The sequence below is a fragment of the Arvicanthis niloticus genome, chromosome 13 (genome assembly GCF_011762505.2).
Source record: "Arvicanthis niloticus isolate mArvNil1 chromosome 13, mArvNil1.pat.X, whole genome shotgun sequence".
Classification (NCBI taxonomy): domain Eukaryota; kingdom Metazoa; phylum Chordata; class Mammalia; order Rodentia; family Muridae; genus Arvicanthis; species Arvicanthis niloticus.
In genome coordinates, this window is record NC_047670.1 from 75,488,257 (window position 1) to 75,509,157 (window position 20,901).

Sequence of the window (20,901 nt, forward strand, 5' to 3'; positions counted from 1 at the left end):
TATTCCGGGCGCAGCTATTTTTAGCCCATTGATGAGGCTGCGTCGGCCGCCGCCGCCGGGATTCCGGAGACGTCAATGGGCGCACGTCACGGTCCCCGCCCGGCCTCCCGCCGGGGGAGGAGTCGGGGGCGGGGGGCGCGGGGCGCGGGCGCGGCCGGAACCGCGGGCGGGGGCGCCCGGCGCGGCGGGAGCGGAAGGCGCGGCGACCGGGCATGGGCAACCCTTCGGGCCCGAGCGGGGCGCGAGCCCGGAAGGCGCGGGCGGAGACGCGAGCGCAGCCCGCGGGGCCAGGTGAGGGGCCGGGGCGGCGGGGACTTGCATTTGCCTATCTGTCGGTCGATGCGGTCCTCTCCTGCCCGCCCCGGGGGCGGCGGGGCGGGTGGGCGGCGCTGGGTTCGTCCAGGTCCCGGTGTGAAGGAGCCAGCAGTCCAGGCCACCCAATGAGGAGGCGCTGCCAAGGCATCCATTCGGGCTTGGGGACAGCGGTGGCGCCAGTGTGTTCTGCATGGATGCATGCCTCAGCCCCCTCACTTGGACACATCTGTTTATTGATAAGTGACCGAAGGGACTAGACAGACGTGGTTTCAAGGCAAGTGACCTGGGTCTGGGGCTAGTGTAATGGGTATGTTCTGGTAGGCAGGTCCCCGACATGTGTCCAAAGATACTGATGGACCTAGAGCTCTATCTACATGCACTGGGGCATCACCTCCAAGGGGAACGTTCAGGTCACTGACTTGGGCAAAGACTTGACAAGAAAGCCAAGCTTTGTCCTGAGCAGGGGCTAAGAAGAACGATAGTGTGATAGTGTACCGTGCTGTAAGGTCATGATTTTTGATGATGGTGTTTGTGGGGTTCACACCGGTGAAGGGTCAATAGCTCTGATAAGAAATGGTGAGGTCTTGGCTGGATGGAGGTAAGCCTGTCGACTCAGGGCAGGCCCCAAGCCTGACCCAGAAGCTCAACTACCCAGCCACAGAGCTTCACCCTGTTCCTTAGGACAGACTCAGACTGCTGTATGCAATGGAGGCAGGTTCCCACTACACAGGGCTCAGTAGCCACACAGAAGGGATGCCTGGCCACAGACTCCCAGATATGGGGGTCTGGGTGCTAATCACATAGCTTTGCTAGTTTTTAAACCGTGTTTAGGCCTGGTCACTATTTTCAATGAATAACAAAAACGATCCCTTTCTTATAGCACTGCAAGGTGAGATGTCAGTAAAGTCCCTTTTTAAAAATTCTATTTATTTATTTTATGTATATGAGTATACTGTCGCTGTCTTTAGACACACACACCAGAAGAGTGCATTGGATCTCATTACAGTTGGTTGCTGGGAATTGAACTCAGGACCTCTGGTAGAACAGTCAGTGTTCTTAACCACTGAGCCATCTCTCCAGCCCATCAGTAAAGTTCTTAGTTGTTGCTTTTATTTTGTAGAGCTGTGTTCAGATCCAGCACTGCTTTAGGAGCCCTGCTGTCCATGCCTTGGGGCAAGTGTAGATTTTTGTTAAGAAAACACTTGAATGCTTCCTAGGAAGGGCTTAGCAGGTTTCTGGCAGGTCCCTGCAGGAGCTGGCTAGTCCTAGGGGTCAGATTTTTCTGATTCAAAATTACGATTCAGCCAAAAGGGAGACTTGTTTTTTGTTGGATCTGTCCCCAGATGGCAGGGACAGCTCCTTAGCTGGCATGTTGTTCTCATCTAGCTGGTCTTCCTGACCCAGCTCAAGTGTAGGCCTGTATGGGTCAACCCTTGTCCCTCACTCCCACAGACCCTAGCACCTGCCCATCTTTTTCAAACTGAAGGTCATGCTGCTAGGCAGACGTTGTTTTCTAGTAGGGAGTTAGACAAGAGACAAGTGGGAAGTCAGTCCTGGGTGGAGCAAAACACGTTAGTGTGGGGGTGGGGTGGTAGGAATAGGTCTTTGAGAAAGTTAGATGAAATGGAAACCTGATACACCGGGAGGAAGCAGGCAGACAGACAGACAGACAGACAGATGAGGAACAAGCAAAGCCAAGGCTGTAGGTGGTGAAGGAAGGCTCCTGTGACTAGGGGGAGGGATGGGTGTCGAGCAGTAGGAGCTGATACTGAAGTTAGTGGATGTACACCCCCCTTTTAGAGGCCACCTTCCCTCTTTTGAGTCGCCTCAGCCTTGGGTTTACCCTCTACACAGCAACTGGTGCAGTCCCATTTGCAGCTGGGCCCCAGTGTTGGCTTGCTCAAGATCCCAAGGGCTCCCAGGTCTTCCCCTGTCCTGGGCACACTGCCTTGCTCACAGTAGTTCAGGAATGCCGAGCATGTGACTGTTAGGAGGGAGTTTTGATCTAGGGACAGGTGATGGGATAAGACACTTGTTCTTCAGAGCTGTCAGTCACTTTCTGAGGACAAGGTGTTAGGCTCTGGCCCCTGTGGGGGCAGAGGGGGGTGTCAGTCCACCTTGTGATGACAGGCAGTGTTTGTCCGGTTCCTGGTGCACAGGAGGACGATGGCACACTCCCTCTGGGTGGTGGGTTTGACTCCTGCTTGCCTTCTGTTCCTGGCTACAGGTGCCTCAGCTTTTCTGTTAGGCTTCCCTGTCCTGCACTTCGCCCACCTGGCCTTCACTTCTGGCTGTGAGGGACACTAGAGAATCAAGCCCAGGGCTTTGTGCATGCTAGGCACATGCTCTACCACAGTTGAGGGAAAATCTGGGTATCTGAGCCACAAGAGCATCCCTTAGCCGGTGCCCTTGGGGCAGAGGTCAGGAGCATGTGACCCACCACGGGCCTTCCCCTATCTCGGTCCTTCCACCTACTGTTGTGGAAATACCTACTTCTCCTTTCCCACCCCTCTGGCCTGCAACACGGTCCAATAGCTTGAAGGCACTGCCCTGGTTTACTCTGGGCTCTCTCTGGGCTCGAGAGGGAAGGGAGAATGATGGAGAAGGGAGGGGGAGGTGTGGTCGAGGGGCCGTGACCAGTGCTAGAGGAAAGCTAAAGGTTAGGGTTGGGTGCCTCACTGGCTTCTACTTGGATCAGAAGCCAGGTACCCAGTCCAGGAAGAAATCAGAATCTGGAGTTAGCCTTTTCTGTTTTTCTTCTTCTTGTTTTACCTCTGCCTCCCCTCCTTGCACCTCTCCCTGTTCCCTCTGCTGGGGATTGAACCTAGGACCTTGCCCCTGGTGAGCAAGCACTTAACCTTTGTCTCTATCCTTTCTATTTTTCGATAGGTTCTCACTGACTTGCCCAGAGTGGCCTTGAACTCCTGTAGTCCAGACAGGCCCTGCAGTTGTAATCCCCCTGCCTTGGTCTCCCGACACACTGGGATTACCAGCTGTGTTAAGAGGTCCACCTTTTGCATGTGTTCATTTAAAACCTCCCAATGATGACATAGCAATATATGTGCTTGGTTCTGTTTTCTGAGACAGGTCTCCCTAGGTAGCCTTGGGCTGGCCTTGAACTCACAGAGCTCCTCCTGCCTGTGCCTCCCACCCTGTTATAAATCCTGTATGTTTTAAGCCTAATAACGGCCTGCAGCTGCAGCTTTTAGAGATATCAATTACACTTTGTGATTTCTTTCCTGACAAAGAAGCAGAGAGAAACTGTTTCATTAGTTGAGGGACTGTGGGCTGGAGCCAAGATTGGAACCTAGGTCGTCTGATACCCTTCACCTCACTTCCTGTTCAGGGTCTGGTTTCCCATCATAGGATTTCAGAAGAGTCTTCTTGCTTGGGTTAGAAGACTGGGCTCCCTGAGGCCAGAGAGGTTCACATAGAGTCTTGCCCTCTGGGGACCTCTGGGCTCTAGGGCTGAGCTGGAGCCCTGTAAGGAAGGACAGATACTCTGTCCTAGCAGGGGCCACTTTCTTTCTGCTACACATCCCTGTATTCCCAGAGGCTTCAGGCAAGAAGGAAACAGGCAGAGATAGGATGTCTTCCTGGCTCTGAGATGCCCACATGCTGTCCATAGCTCCCAACCACCTTCTTGTTCCTCAGAATCCATTGCCCAGACTGTCTTGTCCCCCTTGTGACCTGGATCCTCCCCCAGTTTTGACTCCTTGGTTCCCAGCCATATTATCTCCAGGAGCATGTATGTCCCTGATGGTTGTTTGTTCTTCACTAATGCTAACTCTTCCGTAGGCCACCATCGACAGAGGCCAGCCCCTGCTCCTCCCTGGTAACTTGGCTGCATTGCTGGGCCCTGAAGGCTGAGGGAAAGGTGTGTTGACAGCTGTTGGCCAACCCAGAGTGGTGAGTATTGCTGCTGTCCTTGGTGCACCCCTGGGGCCCTTGAGCAGGTGGGGTACGATGGAGGCAGAGGTGGGTGCAGGGCTGCCTGGAGAGGATGTGGTCTGGGGGCTGAAGGGGGAAGCCCTGCCGAGGCGAGGCGGCGGGCGAGCTAGGTTGCTAAGCATGGGAACATCTGATTTTTTTTTCAGACGTGGGGTGATGATGCGGGGGTGGGGACGGGGAAGCCTTATGTTCTTAACGGCTTAGGCTGAAGTTCTGGGTCCTGGTCTCATGGCTGAGTGAGGTGACAGCTGCTCTTGGGGCAGCCTGTGCATGGTTCCAGGAAGCTGAAGGGTGGGGTAGGTAGCTGAGGTCTGGGAGCATAGCGAGGGCATGTGGCTTTGAGGCTTGGCCTGTTTCCAGGGTGTAGGTACTGCACCAGGGAGGTGAAAGTCCTGGATTATACCTGCCAAGCATGGGGACCACCCCTGTCACCATGGTAGTGTTCATCCAGTATTCTTGAGAAGGGAAGTCCCTGACCTATGGCCAAACCCAAGGTGTCCTTGGTTTGCTCCTCTACTTACTGCATTACAAGGAAAGTGGCTTCTCATGGTTCCACCAGGAGGGAGGAGGCAGTGTGGGCTGAAATGGAGAATCCTGGTCTGTGGGGCTCCCAAGGAGCCCAGAGGCTGGCTGATGGCTGAGAACATCCTTCTCCAGATGGTAGATCTGTAGGAGAGGGGGAGAGCTTTCTTACAGGGTCCCTGAGATGCTGGGATGGGGCTAAGAGCACCCAAGATTTGGTCAGCATGCTTAGGGGAGCTGGGATTCAGTCTAGCACTCTGGATGTAGGCCCCAGTGCTCTCTTCCTCTTTCTTTGGGACATAGGGCCATCTTCAAGCAACAATTTCTTGGTTTGGGAAACTCTAGATGAGTGCCTCTCAACCTTCTTTGGTGTGACCCTTTAATACAGTTCCTCATGTTGTGGTGACCCTCAACCATACAATTATTTTGTTGCTACTTCTTAACTGTGATCTTGCTACTGTTACAAATTGTAATGTAAAATAATTTTTGTTGCTACTTCTTAACTGTGATTTTGCTACTGTTACGAATCATAATGTAACTATCCTGTTTTCTGATGCTCCTAGGCGACTCCCAGGAAAAGGTTATTCTGCCTCCAAAGGGGGTCTCCACCCACAGGTTGAGAACTACTGTTCTAGGTGATTGTAAGACCGCTCATGGTCTCTCTCAGTGTCTTCAGCCCTATGGAGCTGGCGATTAGCGTGCAGTCTCATGAAGGTAGCTAGACTAGGAAAGACAGTGTGCACTCAGCCTGCAGGAAAGCAGGAGAGGCCTGGGAACCCGGGCTCCTGGGAGCTGGGCTGAGTATACCTGGGAGCCAGCTTCTTGCTGGCAGCGGGGTCCATAACACCAACTTGGGTTGAGGACAGGGAGAATTACTGTAAGTGGAAGGGTCAGGTGGCCCTGGTCAGCGGAGATCTGGACGTAGGGAGCACGTGAGTTGTGATGACAGCAGTGACCAGGTGTCTCCCTCCTCTTGACCTATGTCTCTATCCCCAGCCCACTCCTGGCTTCCTGAAGACCCAGCCTTCCCATTGGGGGCAGCATTTGGGTTTGCTCTGTTGTCTGGGTGATATGACTGGGTGGAATTCCCATGTCAAATATATTGCCAATGCCACCCTAAGGGGCTGCCAGCCAGGGCCCCGTGAGTGTTAGAGCTGCAAGTCTTGTGACGTGGGCACCTGTTTGCCAGGCCTGGGCACAGGCCCAGGGTCATGCTCACTCTGGGGCTCCCGTCAGCTGACTATTTTGGGCTCTTGCTGACCTGGGCCAAAGTCAGGCCCTAGCCAAGAGAGCCTTGAGGCGGCTCTCCCGGTCCCCAGAGGCCGGCTCTGGTTTCTGCTATATAAACAGAAGAGGACACACTGGCTTGGGGACAGTTCCCATCCAGAGTCTGCTCAGCTAATGCATGGTCTCAGCTGGGAAGAACAGGCTGGCCAGCTGTCACAGCTCCCCACTGGGTTCTTTGAGGCTGTGGAAAGACCCCCTAACCCCCCCCCCCTGCACTAACCCTGGATTCCTCTTTTGCCCCCTGGGTCTGTGAGGATACACACTGGTAAGTTTGGGGACTGGGAGATACTGAGGCACAAAAAAAAAAAAAAAAGCTGTTTTCCCCCATTCTGTCCATCCTACCAGATGTTCTGTACTGTGAGTGGCAGGCTAGATCCTCTGGCTTTGAGGGGAGGGGAAAGGAGAGGAAGAGAAGGTTGGTAGGGAGTCCTGTAAACAGAGAATGTATCCTGGCCGCACCGTGGAAGTCAGCCTTGGGACTGATGAGGACGTGGGAACAGATTTGTCCTCTTTCCTCAGACGCTGCCCACAGATTGCCTTTACGGGCTGGTGGAGGCCTCCAGGTTGCTCAAGCAGAGGAAGAAAGCAGCGAGCTGGGTGTCTATTTGCTTATCTCAAGGTTGCTCTCTGAGTAGTGCCCCAGGCTCCCTGTCCTGTAGGAGCCTGCGACTGGGCTGCCCTTAGACATCTTGCTAATCCTCTTGTCTGCTCTCCTTTCTGTCTGTCCCAGGTGCTTTGGGTGCCGAGAAGCAGGGTTGTAGTGAAGCCGGCTTGCCTCAAACATGCTCCCCGGGACCTGGGCCAGAGGCAGCCTCTTTCGTGGGAGGCTCCTATGCTCCCCTCCTCCGTTCTTTTTAAAAAAAAAAAAAAAGTTTCCCCTTTCCGAACATGAGTCTCTAACTGAATCCAGAGCCTGCCACTAAAAATACTTTAACAATAGGAAAGTGTGGCTGTCTTCCGGCTGAGGTTCCTTATTGGGGAGGTTTTATTTTGGAATTTGACTTTGTGCTGAGGAGGTTGGGTGGGGAAGCCTAGGGCAGGGCTAAGGAAATTTGGTGGGTGTGGGTGTTCTGTCAGGTAGTGGAAGACCCTCCGAGTCGGAGAACTGGCCAGTAGAGATGCACCCAAAGAGCTTGTGAGGAGGGAGAAATGAGGTAGCCTTTCCCAGAGAACTTGGAACTCTTCTGTGTCTTCCTGCTCTACCTGCCAGTTCCTCTTAAGGTCTGATCTTATTCCTATATGCTGTGTATTGGTTTCTTCTGCCTGGAAGATAGATGGGGTGCAAAAAAAAAAAAAAAAAAAAATCACTGGACTGAAGGTAGCTCCTGCAGCTATGCAGACTTCCTTTAGTAATAACACCCCCGTATTAATGGAGCACTTTCTGCAGAGAGAGCTTTTGGGTAGAACTGTTGAACTGCTCCTGCTTTCTCTCACCCAGCCCCTCAGAGGGGATGGGGTTACTGTTCAGGTCTCAGACAGGGAGAATGTAACCCTGGTCCCTGGTCTGTCCCTGCCTGTCCCTTGCCACTCTCAGGTTTCTGCTGCCAGTTCCTGGCATCCAGATCTAAGCGCTCCGTTCAGGGGTTTAGCTTTCTCTCCCCTTAGTGAACTGAACTCCCCACTGTGGAACTTAGGGTCTCCCTAGGGGGCCATGGGACCTGGCCAGGTTTCACTATGTAGAGATAGGCTAGCCTGGAGCAAGATACCTGTGATAGCTCTTCCTCAGCTTGCCTGTATTGAGGGAGGGGTGTGTGTGTACAGGGCTCATGGGCTAACTTGGGAACTCAAACTGGGAAACCTGTTTTTTTGAGGCGGGGGGTACGTAAAAATATATGATCATTGCAGGGCCTGAAGAAGGACCAGGAAATCAGGCCTGGAGACCTGGTCTTGACCCTTTACCTGGGTTCCCAGAGCTGCCCTGGGAAACCCCTGAGGCAGCAGGTAGCACTTCCCTGCCCACAACACAAATCCTCATGCCCACTGCCAGGGCAGGAAGCGGAAGTGGCCTGGTCAGGGCTGGCTGCAGGCTCTGGGGCTGAGCAGGGGAAGCTCCCCAGGCTACTTCTCAGTGGAGGAAACCAGGCTTACTCCCTTGACCCACCCCATGGGAAGAGCATTGGGGGTTGTGGGTGGGGACACCTCTTAGTAAAAGGAGGGAGGTTCCTGTCCTCTGCTTTACAGGATGGGACCCAGCCCAAGAGGCATCGTGGGAAAGGGCTGTGTGAGTCCACTTCCCCTATTCCATGTTTACCCAACTCTGCAGAGGAATGATAGTGGAGATTGCTAGCTCAGGCTACTTACTGTTGAAGAGTGGAGGCTATAACAGAAAAGACTTTCTGCAGGAAGGGGAGACAGTACACTACCCTCGTGCTCCTCACACATAGTTGGGAGTGGGTCTGTGGCCCGCGCAACCTCCCGCCAGCAGGAACGAGCGGCACACACAGGATCCTTCTGCAGTAAAGCTTTTATGCGTCTTGAGACTGTAATCCCTATCATCCTGGGCTCTCCCTAAACCCCGTTTTCTGAGACTGAGTCTGAGTATGTGTTTCAGGTTGCCCCTGAACTTTCAGTGGTCCTCCTGCCTCAGTGCTAGGACTACAGAGGTATGCCGCCATGTTTTTCTTATGTCATGTTGCAGCTCCTCCTGTCTCCCTGTTCTGAGTAACTGTTGATAGGACAGATGTATACTGAGAAACAGCTACTCTGATTTCAGAAATGTATACTTGAAAGAATTTGAATTCAGTCAAGTCCAGCTACATCTGCATCCACTTAGGTCAGCGGCTTCCTGACACTGCAACCTTTTAATACCTCATGTTGTGGTGTCCCCCAACCATAAAGTTACTTTTGATGCTACTTCATAACTGTAATTTTGCCAGTTTTGAATCATAATGTAAATATTCATGTTTTCAGGTGGTCTTTAGTGACCTCTGTGAAAGAGTTGTTTGACCCCTCCAGTGGGTCATGACCTACAGGTTGAGAACCGTTGTCATAGGTTAAGAGCTTGGGATGTAGTCTGATGACCAACCTGGAGCCAGCACACGTGAGGCTCTAGCGTTCCAGTCATCCACATCAGGAACAGCCCCACCCAAGGCTCCCCCAGAAACGCCTGTAACACACTGTGGTCTGATCTGCCTCTGCAGTTGTATTTACACCCACTGGGGACAAAGCAACAGGGTCAGCGTGAAACGGGAGTTAGAGGATGTGTTTATAAGATGCAGGTTGTAATTTTAAGCTCAGAGTGGGCAGGAAGAGGGCTGAATGGGTGAATTCAAGCATGGTATCTTGGCACCAAGTTTGACCCTTTGTTGGTATCTTGCTTCTGGGCGTTCCTCTCCATACCAGTGAGAAAGGGCTTCTTAGGAATCAGGGAGCCCAGAAACTGAAGGAGGCCAGTCATGATTCCAGTAGAGGGAAGGAGGCTGGAGGGTAGGCCTGTGGCTGACTTTGCACTGCAGACAGGACAGGATTCAGCTGAAGTACCTTACTGAGGGTGCACTGGTAGGTAGGCTGGGTCCTGGTGTGGGGCCTGACTGGATAGCACTGGTTTGTATCTGCAGTTTGTTAGTTCTTCTCCCTGACCTTGGTGGGTTTCTGGCGTTCACCTCTAGTTTTGGACACAGCTCCCAGAATTATTCATTCTCCTTTCACCCCCTGCAGTGAGTAGTTGAACCTGGTTTGAACCTTTTTTGTTTTGTTTTGTTTTTTCAAGACAGGGTTTCTTTGTGTAACCCTGGCTGTCCTGGAACTCACTCAGTAGACCAGGCTGGCCTCGAACTCAGAAATCTGCCTGCCTCTGCCTCCCAAGTGCTGGGATTAAAGGTGTGCGCCACCACTGCCCGGCCCTGGTTTGAGTCTTAAGAGCAGGACTTGGTGGTCCATTGACAGGCTTCTGCCCAGTCTAGGACAAGGTTTGCTCTAGGTCTTTCAAAGCTTGCATCAATTATATACCTGCTTCTACCTTGCAGAGCCCTGGGCTAGTGTTCTTGGACAGCCTCTGGCCCACAGGGATGAGGCCCACAGGGATGAAGTCTGGGATGTCCCCAAGTCCTTTTTGCCTTTCTTCTGTCTGTGCTAGGATCCATGCTCCACACTGGTGCCTGTATGAGTGGCCCTAGCTATATTCCCACAGAGAATCTCTTTCTCTGTATTGATGGTAGAGTGTAGCATCACACTTCCTGGTAGCAGCCACCTCTGTTCCTTGTCTCCCTCTGGCTTTGAGGCAGCAAGAAGGCAGCCTCTGCGATGTGTTGTGGTTCAAGGGGGTTGGTCTGGGTGAGAGTATGCTCTTGGGTTGTCTACAACGAGTCCTCTGCTGTTTACCTGTCAGCTTCTCCCTTGGGGTGGTCTGTGCCACTTTTTGCAAAGGCAAAATGGTGGGAAGGGAGGATAACACTCGAACTCAGGATGGCTAAGCCTAGGATTCAGAACACTCTGCTGAAGACAGGATGTGCACCTGCTTCTGCTGGAGGGAAGAACCCTTTTGGCTTGTCTTGCTGGCATATTAAAAAAAAAAAAAAAACAAAACATTTTGGGAGTAGAAGCATCTGGGGCTGGGTGGAGAAATAAAGTGGGGAGCCAGATGTGACATAACCAGGGCTAAAATTACATGTCCTTTAGAGCAAAGATGTCGCTCCTCATGGAACCCCTGGGTCCTGTCTTCGATGGTGGTGGCTTCCATATTTAAACAAAAGCCCAAGCTTATTTTGTGCAAAGGCCCAAGGAAAGAAAAATCCAACTACGGATGATGGGGGGTGGGGGTGGGAAGGAAAGGTCCATGATGGCTCCAGTTGGCATCCTCCTGTCCACACTGCATTTTCTCCTAGGTGACTTTATGTTCTCGTGGCTTGGGAAAGCCAAGAGCTGTGGACTCAATCGCAGCAAGACTACACGTTAGCTTGGGGGTTCTGGTAACTTCTGAACATATCACTGAATGATACCAGCAATGTATGAAAGCTGCTCCAGATGCAGGGGACAGCAATTAGAAAGGAGTAACAAGCCGGTTACGGAGGTCTTTTGTGGTGCTGGGATGGACTCCAGGTTACAAAAGCTAGGCAGGCACTCTACCATTGAGCTACACCCTCAGCCCGTTTTTTAAAAACCGGTTATAGCCAGAATAGGAGATCATTGGATAGTCTCTGTTAGGCTGCTGCATTGGTGGGCTGGTGTTGGTTGTGGTTGACAGCAGAGGGGTGGGGGAGGGCAAAGAAACTGCAAAGAGAATTCCTGGTGGGGAAAGTTAACCACTGAACGATTTCTCCACACCCCTTTCTTTCTCTTACCTTGCTAGCAAACGAGGGTTCCATAAGTTTAGACTGGGATGGAGATGTGACCTGCAGGGTGATAGCTCCAGGTGGCTGCAGGCTGGTCTGTACTTTGAGTACAGCCATGGCTGGGCCCTTCCCTGAAAGCAGTAACTGGTTACAGCTGCTCTCTTCACTGCTGGAGCAGGTAGTGGGGAGGCAGGTGGTCCCCATCAGGGACTGGGACCAGGGAATTGACAGGAGAGTGTGAAAGGGGCTTCTTGGAGATTGTGGCATGGTCCTGGGTTCTAGACCCCTGTGTGCTACTACCTAGCTTAGTGACCTTGAACAAGTGCCATTATGTCTCTGAATCTATTTATAAAATGGGGAAGAGTTGGCATGAGTTTGGAAAGATTTCTCAGGCTCCACCCGGTTCTGAAATTCGGCAATTTCTCAACTAGGGTGCATCCATCCTGTGAGGGGTTAGGGAGGCCACCGCTGAGAAACCAGCATCAGTGTGGAGCAGAGCCCGTGGACCAAGCCTGGCAAAGCCATGCCCTTTCGGAAGGGACTTTGAAGGCCAGATCACCCGTCGCCAGGAGCGAAGCTGGGGTTCTAACTGCCATTCCTGGGATTAGAGACCGTGCTAGGCGAGACACATCAAGTGCACATTGCCAAGGCTGAGGCACGGGCCCAGCCCACCTCCCATATTCTGGGTGTGTCCCAGAATTGCTTGCCTCAGCCCTGAACTGCCCTGGCTGCCTAGAGTGGCAGAGAGTGACACACTAGGTGTCCAGGACAGACTGGGAAATGGACAAAGGCGGAGCAGGGCCTGGGGTTGGGGTGGGTAAGAGGGAGAGGGCGCTGTTGACACCGGGAGCAACTGGAGGGGAGGAGATCTTGTTCTGGGGAAGCCCTGCGGGCGCGGCTTTACAACACCCCCTCCTCCTGGTCGGTTATTTCGGACCCCAGGACCCGATCCCGGGTCCGGCTTGGGGAGCCTAGTGGGTCTGGAAGCTGCTATATTTAGCTGGCGCGGCGGGCGAGAGGAAAACTATTTATAGATCAAACAATCCGCGCTCCCTGCGTCAATGGAACCCCGCGTGCGTCACGCGCGCAGACATTCCAGGCCCCCCCTCTTCGCCCCGCCCCCTCGGGCTCCCCGTCCCCGCGCCTCCTCCTGGCCGCCTCCCGCCGGAACCGCGCCGCCCCCCGCGCCCTTGTATGGCCAAAGCTCGCCGGGCCATGTGCGTCAGTGGCGCCCCCGCCCCTCTCCATGCGTCACGGAGCGCTTAAGAGGTGGGTCGGGCTCGCCAGGGGAGCCCCAGTGCAGGAGGCTGCGAAAGTTGGGGGAGTGTGCGAGAAGGACTGCGGAGCGCACGCGGGACCAGGCTGAGACTGGGTCGCTGGTCCCGGCCACGGGGAGCGGGAGCCGGCTGGGTAGGTACCCCGCAGGGACCGTGCGTCTGTTTTTAGGGGTGGTGCATGAAAAAGATGGGGTACGCGCGGGCGGAAAGGGTGTTTTCGGGTCGGCTTACGAGGAGGGGTGTGTAGGGTGCATTTTTGATATTAAAAGATCTTGGAGTAGGGTGAGCACGGACTTGAGGTTTAGGAAGTGGACGAAGGGTCTGTAAGGTGCTTGGTGCCAGTAGGTAGTGGAGGCTTGTCCTGGAGTCGTTTCCTCCTAGGATGCCCAGTGTGAGGCACTCTGTACACTGGGTTTGGGTGTTGATTGTGGGGTAGGGGGTGTTTTAGCATGGGGCGGGGAGAAGGTACTCAGAGCTTCAGAGTTCTGGGATCCATCCAAGTACAAGTAAGATTGGATTTCCATGGGTGTCCCTCCGGGGCTTTCAGCCCCTTTCCCTAGTGTTTATTTAACACTTCATTGGCTGTACTTTTCTGATTCCCTTACCGAACTTTCTGTCTGAACGGTGCTAGAAGACCTGGGGGATAGCTGAAGGAAATGGCTCTCTAAATTAGCTGGGTAATTGCTGTGTTCAATTAAGTTGTCAGAGTATCTAGAAGCATAGGAAGGATTGTTTTAGCTGTAGCCTGGTGCTGCCAGGGAAGGGGGCACCTTCCCTGGCAGCACCAGGGAGACTGGGTGGAAGTTACTTCTGATGGAGTCTTGGTGTGGTACTGACTAGCGGAGAACCCTTCTGTCATCCCAGACAGGCTTGCAGAGCCCAATGCTCTCTGTTCGATCTCTTAGGTAGGGTGCAGCCTGCAGGCTTGTTCACCTAACAGGTGCTAGCCACGGTGTTGCCAGGACCTGCCCCAAGCCGGATTCTCCCACTCCCTCCTTCAACCCCGCCTCTTCCTCCTCCTTGAGACACCCCCACCCCGTCAGGAGGCTAGGTGCAGGTCTGTATCTTGTGTTGCTGACTGTCAGCCTGAAGCAGGGTAGATTGGTGGGGGTTGATCCGGATGTAGGATGTCCAAGTGGAGAAACAGGATTTGAATGGAGCTGGAACAAGTGCCCAGTCCTGACTGGCTGCCACCCTCCTTCCTCCACCCCCAACCCATCCCTGCCCAGGCTGCTTCTTGCAAAGAGAGGCAGAAGTGGCCATATTTATTTCTCGCAGGTGCTGTATGCCGGAGGGACTTGCCACACCGGAGGCGGGGCTGGAAGGGGGGGGGGCACTGTTTTCTGGGAATTGTATGCCTAGCCAGTGGTGGAGCTGTCCTGTCCAGGCACCCAGGGGTGGGGTGGGGATGGGAGAAATACCGGCACTAGAGGGTTTCAAGGGCCAGCAAGTGGTGACAATCTTTTTCCCAGTACCACCCTACCCTCTGCTCCAGCTTGTGTTCCTGTGTGGCTTGTCTTCCCAACTAGAAAGTCTAGAACTATGCAGACCCCAGACTTGGAGGTGGAAAGGGACATTAGTTCCTGGAGCCTCCTCTGCAGGTTTTTTGAGCAGATGTGAACTTAAGGGCGTCCTCCAGCTATCTCTGGTCATTCAGGTGCTTCAGGTTTGGGTGTGTGTGTTACTTTTGCTGAGACCCTGGATGCTACAGGAATCAGACATCTGCTTTAGCAGAGGGACACAGGCAGGGACAACTTGTCTCTGCATCTACTGGTGGGATCCTCTCCACTCTGCCTAATTAGCTTGTGTCTACTACCGGGTTCTGAGTGTTTTTTTAATAAAATGACCAGGTTAGGGGCTGGAGAGATGGCTCAGCGGCTAAGAGCACCTACGTGGCAGTTCACAACTGTCTGTCACTCCTGTCCCAGGGGGATCTGACACCCTCATACAGACATACCTGCAGGCAAAACACTGGTTTTCATGAAAAATAAATAAAAGATAAATGACCGGGTTAGCTGAGAAGTCCCTTTTAGCTGAGAAGTCCCTTTTGAGAGCTGTCCTTTCTCCTGTCCAGAGATTTCTTTCTGGATCTTCCTGCTCAGTTCAAAATATGGTACTTAAGGTTTTATTTTTGAATTTTTAATTGTTTTTAGTTGCATTTATATGTGACTCTGTGTGTGCACACGAGTATGGGTATCCTATAAGGATAGAGACATCAGATGTCCTGGAGTTGGAGTTACAGATGGTTGTGAGCCACCTCATATAGGTGCTGGGGACTGAATTTAGGTACTGTGGCAGAGCAAGCAGTATATACTCTTCACTGAGCAATTTCTCCAGCCCCCAGTATATGGTATTTAATGGTCTGTAGCAATGTTACCCAACCCATTGAGGAGCTGGGGAGGGAGAGGAGGCCTGGTTCCCCACAACTCCTGGTAACACCCCAGAAAGTACAGAGTGGGTGCATAGCTGCAGATGGTAAGATTGGAGTGTCTGTGGGATCAGCATGCAGAGGTGAGGTGGGGTTGCTGTCTGGTGCTGCTTTCTCCTAAGGCTATTATGGTAGACAATTGTACCTTGACCCTCAGATTGTACTCCATTTCCTCAGATGTCTACATGGAGATGTCTGTCTCCACAGACTCTGTGTGAAGAGGTGAGGAAGGGGCACACAGAGCCCAGGCTGTGTCTGGGAATGTATTCCCAGGAAGTGACTGGTTGAAAAGTCAGCAGATCTGTTCCTGGGGGGTGGGTTGAAGCTCTGTGGGTTGCCTCTCCCAGCCCCAACTTGTGAACATGGAGGCTGGGGGTTGGAGGGACACAGCTTCCTCCTGTTCCTGAAGGGACTTTGCTGGATAGATGCCTTTCCTAGTTCCCAGGCCCACTCGGGTGTGGCTGGACTTCTGACTGAACCCTCTTGGACCGGGTCTCTGCCTGTGAGCATTGTGGCTCATTGAGAGAGTGCTTCCGCTGTGGGATTAGGATTCTTGGGTTCTGTAGGCCTGCCACCTGGCTGCCCTGGGCCTACCATGTTTCTTGCTTCCCTTACTGACCCTCCTCCTTCCTCCCTTGGGTCTCCTCCTTCTCCAGAGATGCCCTGTATCCAAGCTCAATATGGAACACCGGCAACGAGCCCAGGACCGTGTGACCACCTGACAGGCGACCCCCTGGCCCTTGAGTTCAGCAAGCCTACCATGGACCTGGCCAGCCCTGAGACAGCACCCACCGCACCCGCCACACTGCCCAGCTTCAGTACCTTCATGGACGGGTACACCGGAGAGTTTGACACCTTCTTGTACCAGCTGCCGGGGACAACCCAGCCATGCTCCTCAGCTTGTTCCTCAGCCTCCTCCACGTCTTCTTCCTCATCCTCCGCCACCTCTCCCGCTTCCGCCTCCTTCAAGTTTGAGGACTTCCAGGTGTACGGCTGCTACCCTGGCACCCTGAGTGGCCCATTAGATGAGACCCTGTCCTCCAGTGGCTCTGATTACTATGGTAGCCCCTGCTCAGCCCCCTCACCGTCTACACCCAACTTCCAGCCGTCCCAGCTCTCCCCCTGGGATGGTTCATTTGGCCACTTCTCCCCCAGCCAGACTTACGAAGGCCTTCGGGCATGGACAGAGCAGTTGCCTAAGGCTTCTGGGCCTCCGCCACCTCCAACCTTCTTCTCCTTCAGTCCTCCCACTGGTCCCAGCCCCAGCCTGGCCCAGAGTTCCCTAAAATTGTTCCCACCATCAGCCACCCACCAGCTTGGGGAGGGAGAGAGCTATTCCGTTCCAGTTGTTTTCCCGGGCTTGGCACCCACCTCTCCGAACTGTGACACTTCCGGCATTCTGGATGCACCCGTGACATCCACCAAGGCGCGGAGTGGGGCTTCGGGTGGCAGCGAGGGCCGCTGTGCTGTCTGTGGAGACAACGCTTCATGCCAGCATTATGGTGTCCGCACCTGCGAGGGATGCAAAGGCTTCTTCAAGGTATTTTGCTGTTCTGGGTGACTACATCCTGTTGGGAGTAGGGATGGGTTGGATCATCCACTGGGATCTGTAGTGACCTCCCTTGAGGTTTCTTCCCAGCTGGTTCTGTCCTGCTGGAGGGGACAGGCATGCCATCTTAGGGGCTGGGACCCTTTATTCAGCAGGGCACACAGCCCTCTAGGGCGCAGGAAGCTGGGGAAGGGGGCAGAAGGTGTGTGTGGCCTTCAGTGGTGCTCAGGAACAGAAAATCTAGTGGGCAGCCTCTGGTTCCCCCCACCCCCATCCTGGGGGCGAGGGGGCCACAGGCACTTGTGCTCCTGGCACTGGATGAAAGGACACAGGCAGAGGGTTTGGTTCTTGCTGGGGGTGGACTTGGGAACAGGCTGTGTGTTTGTCCCAGAGCTGGGTTGCCTGCTTGGCTTCCCCTCCTACCTCCACCCTCTTAGCTCTCTCCTCTGTGCCCCAGGAATGGGCAGGTGGACACACAAAGACACCTGTTAGAACAGGTGTCTGGACAGCCTTGGGAGTTCCCAGCCCCTGGTCTTGGGTTGTGGGATCTTCCCTTTGAGGTAGAAACCTCCTCCAGTGTCTCCTAGACTTCTCTCCCTGCTCTGGCCCTCCATTTCTCCCTCCCCTACACCCAAATGTTAGGAAAATAGCTATGAACAGAGCGCTTTTGTCTGCATCAGCCACAGGATCTGGACGGTCCCCTCCCCTGGGCTCTCCCCCCCCCCAATCCCATGCTCTGACAGCCTGTTCCGTGTCCCCCCCTCTCCAGCGCACAGTACAGAAAAGTGCCAAGTACATCTGCCTGGCAAACAAGGACTGCCCTGTGGACAAGAGGCGCCGGAATCGCTGCCAGTTCTGTCGCTTCCAGAAGTGCCTGGCTGTGGGCATGGTGAAGGAAGGTGGGTGGCAAGATGGTGCCCTCGGCATAGGCGACCTGATGGGGTGGGACAGCCGGGCTCACCAGGATCTGTGCCTAATTCCCACTTCTTCCTCTAGACTCCAGCCCCTAAAAGTAGGTGCAGCTTCCACCTGCTTTCTGGGAAGGGTGGGGTGGGAAGGGCCATGGTCTGGGTTCCCTGTCTCTGACTTCTCAGAAGTGGGGTGTATAGTATGCACTGAAGCACGCCCCCCCCCTTTGAAGGTCCCTTCATCTCCTTTCTCAATACTCCCTGTTTCTCTGCAGTTGTCCGGACAGACAGTCTAAAGGGGCGGCGAGGCCGGCTACCTTCCAAACCCAAGCAGCCCCCAGATGCATCTCCTACCAATCTCCTCACTTCCCTCATCCGGGCACACTTGGACTCCGGGCCCAGCACTGCCAAGTTGGACTATTCCAAGGTGAGGTCTTGCCCGCCCATCCACCTTGCCCTAAGAACATAGGCAGTGCCTTTGTGCCTGTTAGGAAAGGCTCTCCCTCCAGGGCAACATCAGGAAGCAAGGATCCCCTTAGCGCTGGCTAGTTGGAGAAATGCACTGAAGTGGGCGTGGGGTCGGGGAGACAATTACAAATAGCTGCCATAGCCCTGTGTTTCCCTGTGGAAATTGACAAGCACATGTGCCTAGTCTGGGAATCTTTTGCACTCCTGGATCTGGTGTTCCAGTGCATGAAGCTCTGTGGTGCAGCTGGTGCAGGCCCTGCTGTAGATACAGTGTGTGACACAGCTGTGTGGTACGGCTGGTGCAGGCCCTGCTGTGGATCCAGTGTGTGACACAGCTGTGTGGTGCAGCTGGTGCAGGCCCTGCTGTGGAACTTAACTTAATTCCTTTCAGTTCCAGGAACTGGTGCTGCCCCGCTTTGGGAAGGAAGATGCCGGTGATGTGCAACAGTTTTATGACTTGCTTTCTGGTTCCCTGGACGTTATCCGAAAGTGGGCAGAAAAGATTCCTGGCTTCGTTGAGCTTTCCCCAGGAGACCAAGACCTGCTGCTAGAGTCCGCCTTCCTGGAGCTCTTCATCCTCCGCCTGGCCTACCGGTAAGCTGCCCACCATTCTCCTGGCCCTATCCCTGCTGCCCCAGCCTGTCCGCACCGTGAGTACTGACTGTTCTCTCCCTCCTGCCAGATCTAAGCCCGGTGAGGGGAAACTCATCTTCTGCTCAGGCCTGGTGCTACACCGGTTACAGTGTGCCCGTGGGTTCGGCGACTGGATTGACAACATTCTAGCCTTCTCACGGTCACTGCACAGCTTGGGTGTTGATGTCCCTGCCTTTGCCTGCTTGTCTGCTCTGGTCCTCATCACTGGTGAGTGGCAGGTACCAGACTGGGCCCATGGGTTGCAGGACCATTGGGTAGGTAGCATCTAACACTTTGGGGGCCCCTAGAGTGCCTGCAACATTGGGATTTTAGGACCTGCAAAGGGATTTAGCTCTATTCACCCCTAAAGCTTTAATCAGCCTCTGAATGACCCGACTCCTTGGGGTACGCCTATAGGTGCTGGACATCTAGCTTAGGGTTTCGGTTTGTTTTAAAACCTTCCTGTCAACCTCTTAAGACACAGGAAAGTGCACGCATGAGTTTTTCACATTCTGCTCTTGGATAGCCAGCACCATGGTCCAGAAACGGAACTGGCTTCAGGTCTCTTAGGCTCCCTCCTTATTGTCTCTGTAAAAGGCAGCCACTCTGCCAGCCACAGTGGTGTTCTTGTCATGGACTTTAGTGTGCACATCACAGGGTATGACTCTGGTGTTAAATGTAGAGGTTTCTGGGTACCTTTTGCTTCTGCCCCCATTCCCACTTAAATTTCTTAGGGGACCCTCCTGAATAGAACAAGACCAGAACAGCTGGAGCTTGAAGGGGTGGTTAGTGAGGTCTATACCCAGCTCTCCCTGGTGGTAGCCCTAAGTCACTCCTGTGAGACTCCCTAGAAAACCTGGATCAGGGTTTTATGCTGTTTGTCTGAACCTCGGCCAGCCATTCACTGGTTTCAAAGATTGGCCAGTCTGGAAAATGGGTTCCTGTGGGACATGCTAAAGGGTTGGGGGAGCTTGTGAGGGAGAGGGGGTCAACTGAGTGACTAACTCTACTTTCCCTGCTGCAGATCGACACGGGCTCCAGGACCCTCGGCGGGTAGAGGAGCTGCAGAACCGCATTGCTAGCTGTCTGAAGGAGCACATGGCTACCGTGGCAGGAGACCCACAGCCGGCCAGCTGCCTGTCACGTCTGCTGGGCAAACTGCCTGAGCTTCGGACCCTGTGCACCCAAGGCCTGCAGCGCATCTTTTGCCTCAAGCTGGAGGACTTGGTGCCCCCTCCGCCTATTGTGGACAAGATCTTTATGGACACGTTGTCTTTCTGACTCCTGCCCTGAATGCGTGTGCACACATGTGCAAGCTCTTCTGTCACCCATGTGCCTTTAAGCCCACGGACCCCCAGACCACCTCACTCCCAGCTTGTTTTGAGCTAAGACTGATGTACCTCCTCACTCCAGAAGATGGACAAGGAGCTCAAGACCTGGGGGAGGGTGTGTATTCACGGGGGTGACCCCACTATTTGTCTTACCCCTCCAGCTCAGTCCTGGCCTCCGTGTGTTTTTGTAAGATAAATCATTTTTAACACATACCACTCTGTTGTAAATAAGCTGTCGCTACTGTAAATACAGAAAGGAAGAGGGTGAGGTGGGGGTTGGGAGGAAGTGTTGGGGCCCCCACTAGCTGGGCTAAGCCTTTCGAGCCTCCATCTTGAGATCTCTTCCGCTCTCCTTCCATGTGTACATAACTGTCACTCAAGAAGGCGATTGACAGATTCTGATTTATATTTGTGTATTTTTCCTGGATTTATAGGATGTGACTTTTCTGATTAATATATTTAATATATTGAATAAAAAATAGACATGTAGCTGAAATTGAGTTTTTCTCTGACATCACTAGACAGTCTGCCATGATTATATAAGAGAGATCAATATCCGTGGGCAAATCTTAGCTGTCGCCAGTGATCTGGTCAGCCTCGGTTATTCACCTGTAGGTGGCAGGTCACGATGGAGCCCTGTTTCATGCAGCCATTAAGGAGATGGTGGGACTAGCTTTCCCTTCTCACACTAACACACATCTCACTATGGTGCACAGATGATGTAGACGTGCTGTCAGTCCTCCCATATAATTCCTGAGTGTTGGTATTATAGATGTTCATCCTACACCTGCATCTGGAACTAGTTCCTAATGTCGGAAGCCTCTGGTGACTGCTGGCTGCTGGGCCCTCAGTGGACAGCTGCTAACCCAGGGATTAAAGCAGCAAGATAGACCTGGCCTCAGGTCTCAGGTCTGTCTCTTACCCTTCTGACCCTGGGATAAATAAAGGACAACTTATGATTT

General features: G+C 53.5%; 1 protein-coding gene across 4 annotated transcripts; it reads left to right on the forward strand.

Moving 5' to 3' along the window:
* The first annotated feature begins 153 nt into the window (after positions 1-153).
* On the forward strand, positions 154-20,435 carry Nr4a1 (nuclear receptor subfamily 4 group A member 1). Of its 4 annotated transcripts, none has more exons than XM_034516919.2 (8): positions 154-291; positions 4,114-4,224; positions 15,707-16,590; positions 17,369-17,498; positions 17,783-17,934; positions 18,367-18,569; positions 18,658-18,836; positions 19,633-20,435. In XM_034516919.2, exons 3-8 carry the CDS (start codon positions 15,709-15,711, stop codon positions 19,887-19,889), a joined length of 1,803 nt encoding a protein of 600 aa, XP_034372810.1. In that variant the 5' UTR covers positions 154-291; positions 4,114-4,224; positions 15,707-15,708; the 3' UTR covers positions 19,890-20,435. The 4 variants fall into 4 exon arrangements, with proteins under 4 accessions (XP_034372810.1, XP_076768241.1, XP_076768242.1 ...); XM_076912126.1 differs by lacking the exon at positions 154-291 and adding an exon at positions 420-589; XM_076912127.1 differs by lacking the exons at positions 154-291; positions 4,114-4,224 and adding an exon at positions 6,163-6,340.
* The last annotated feature ends 466 nt before the right edge of the window (positions 20,436-20,901 follow it).

Coding starts and splice junctions, on each gene's coding strand:
- Nr4a1 (XM_034516919.2), top strand. CDS start 15,709: ATGCCCTGTATCCAAGCTCAATATGGAACACCGGCAACGAGCCCAGGA. Junction 17,935..18,366: donor CCAAGTTGGACTATTCCAAG/GTGAGGTCTTGC, acceptor AATTCCTTTCAG/TTCCAGGAACTGGTGCTGCC. Junction 18,570..18,657: donor ATCCTCCGCCTGGCCTACCG/GTAAGCTGCCCA, acceptor CCCTCCTGCCAG/ATCTAAGCCCGGTGAGGGGA.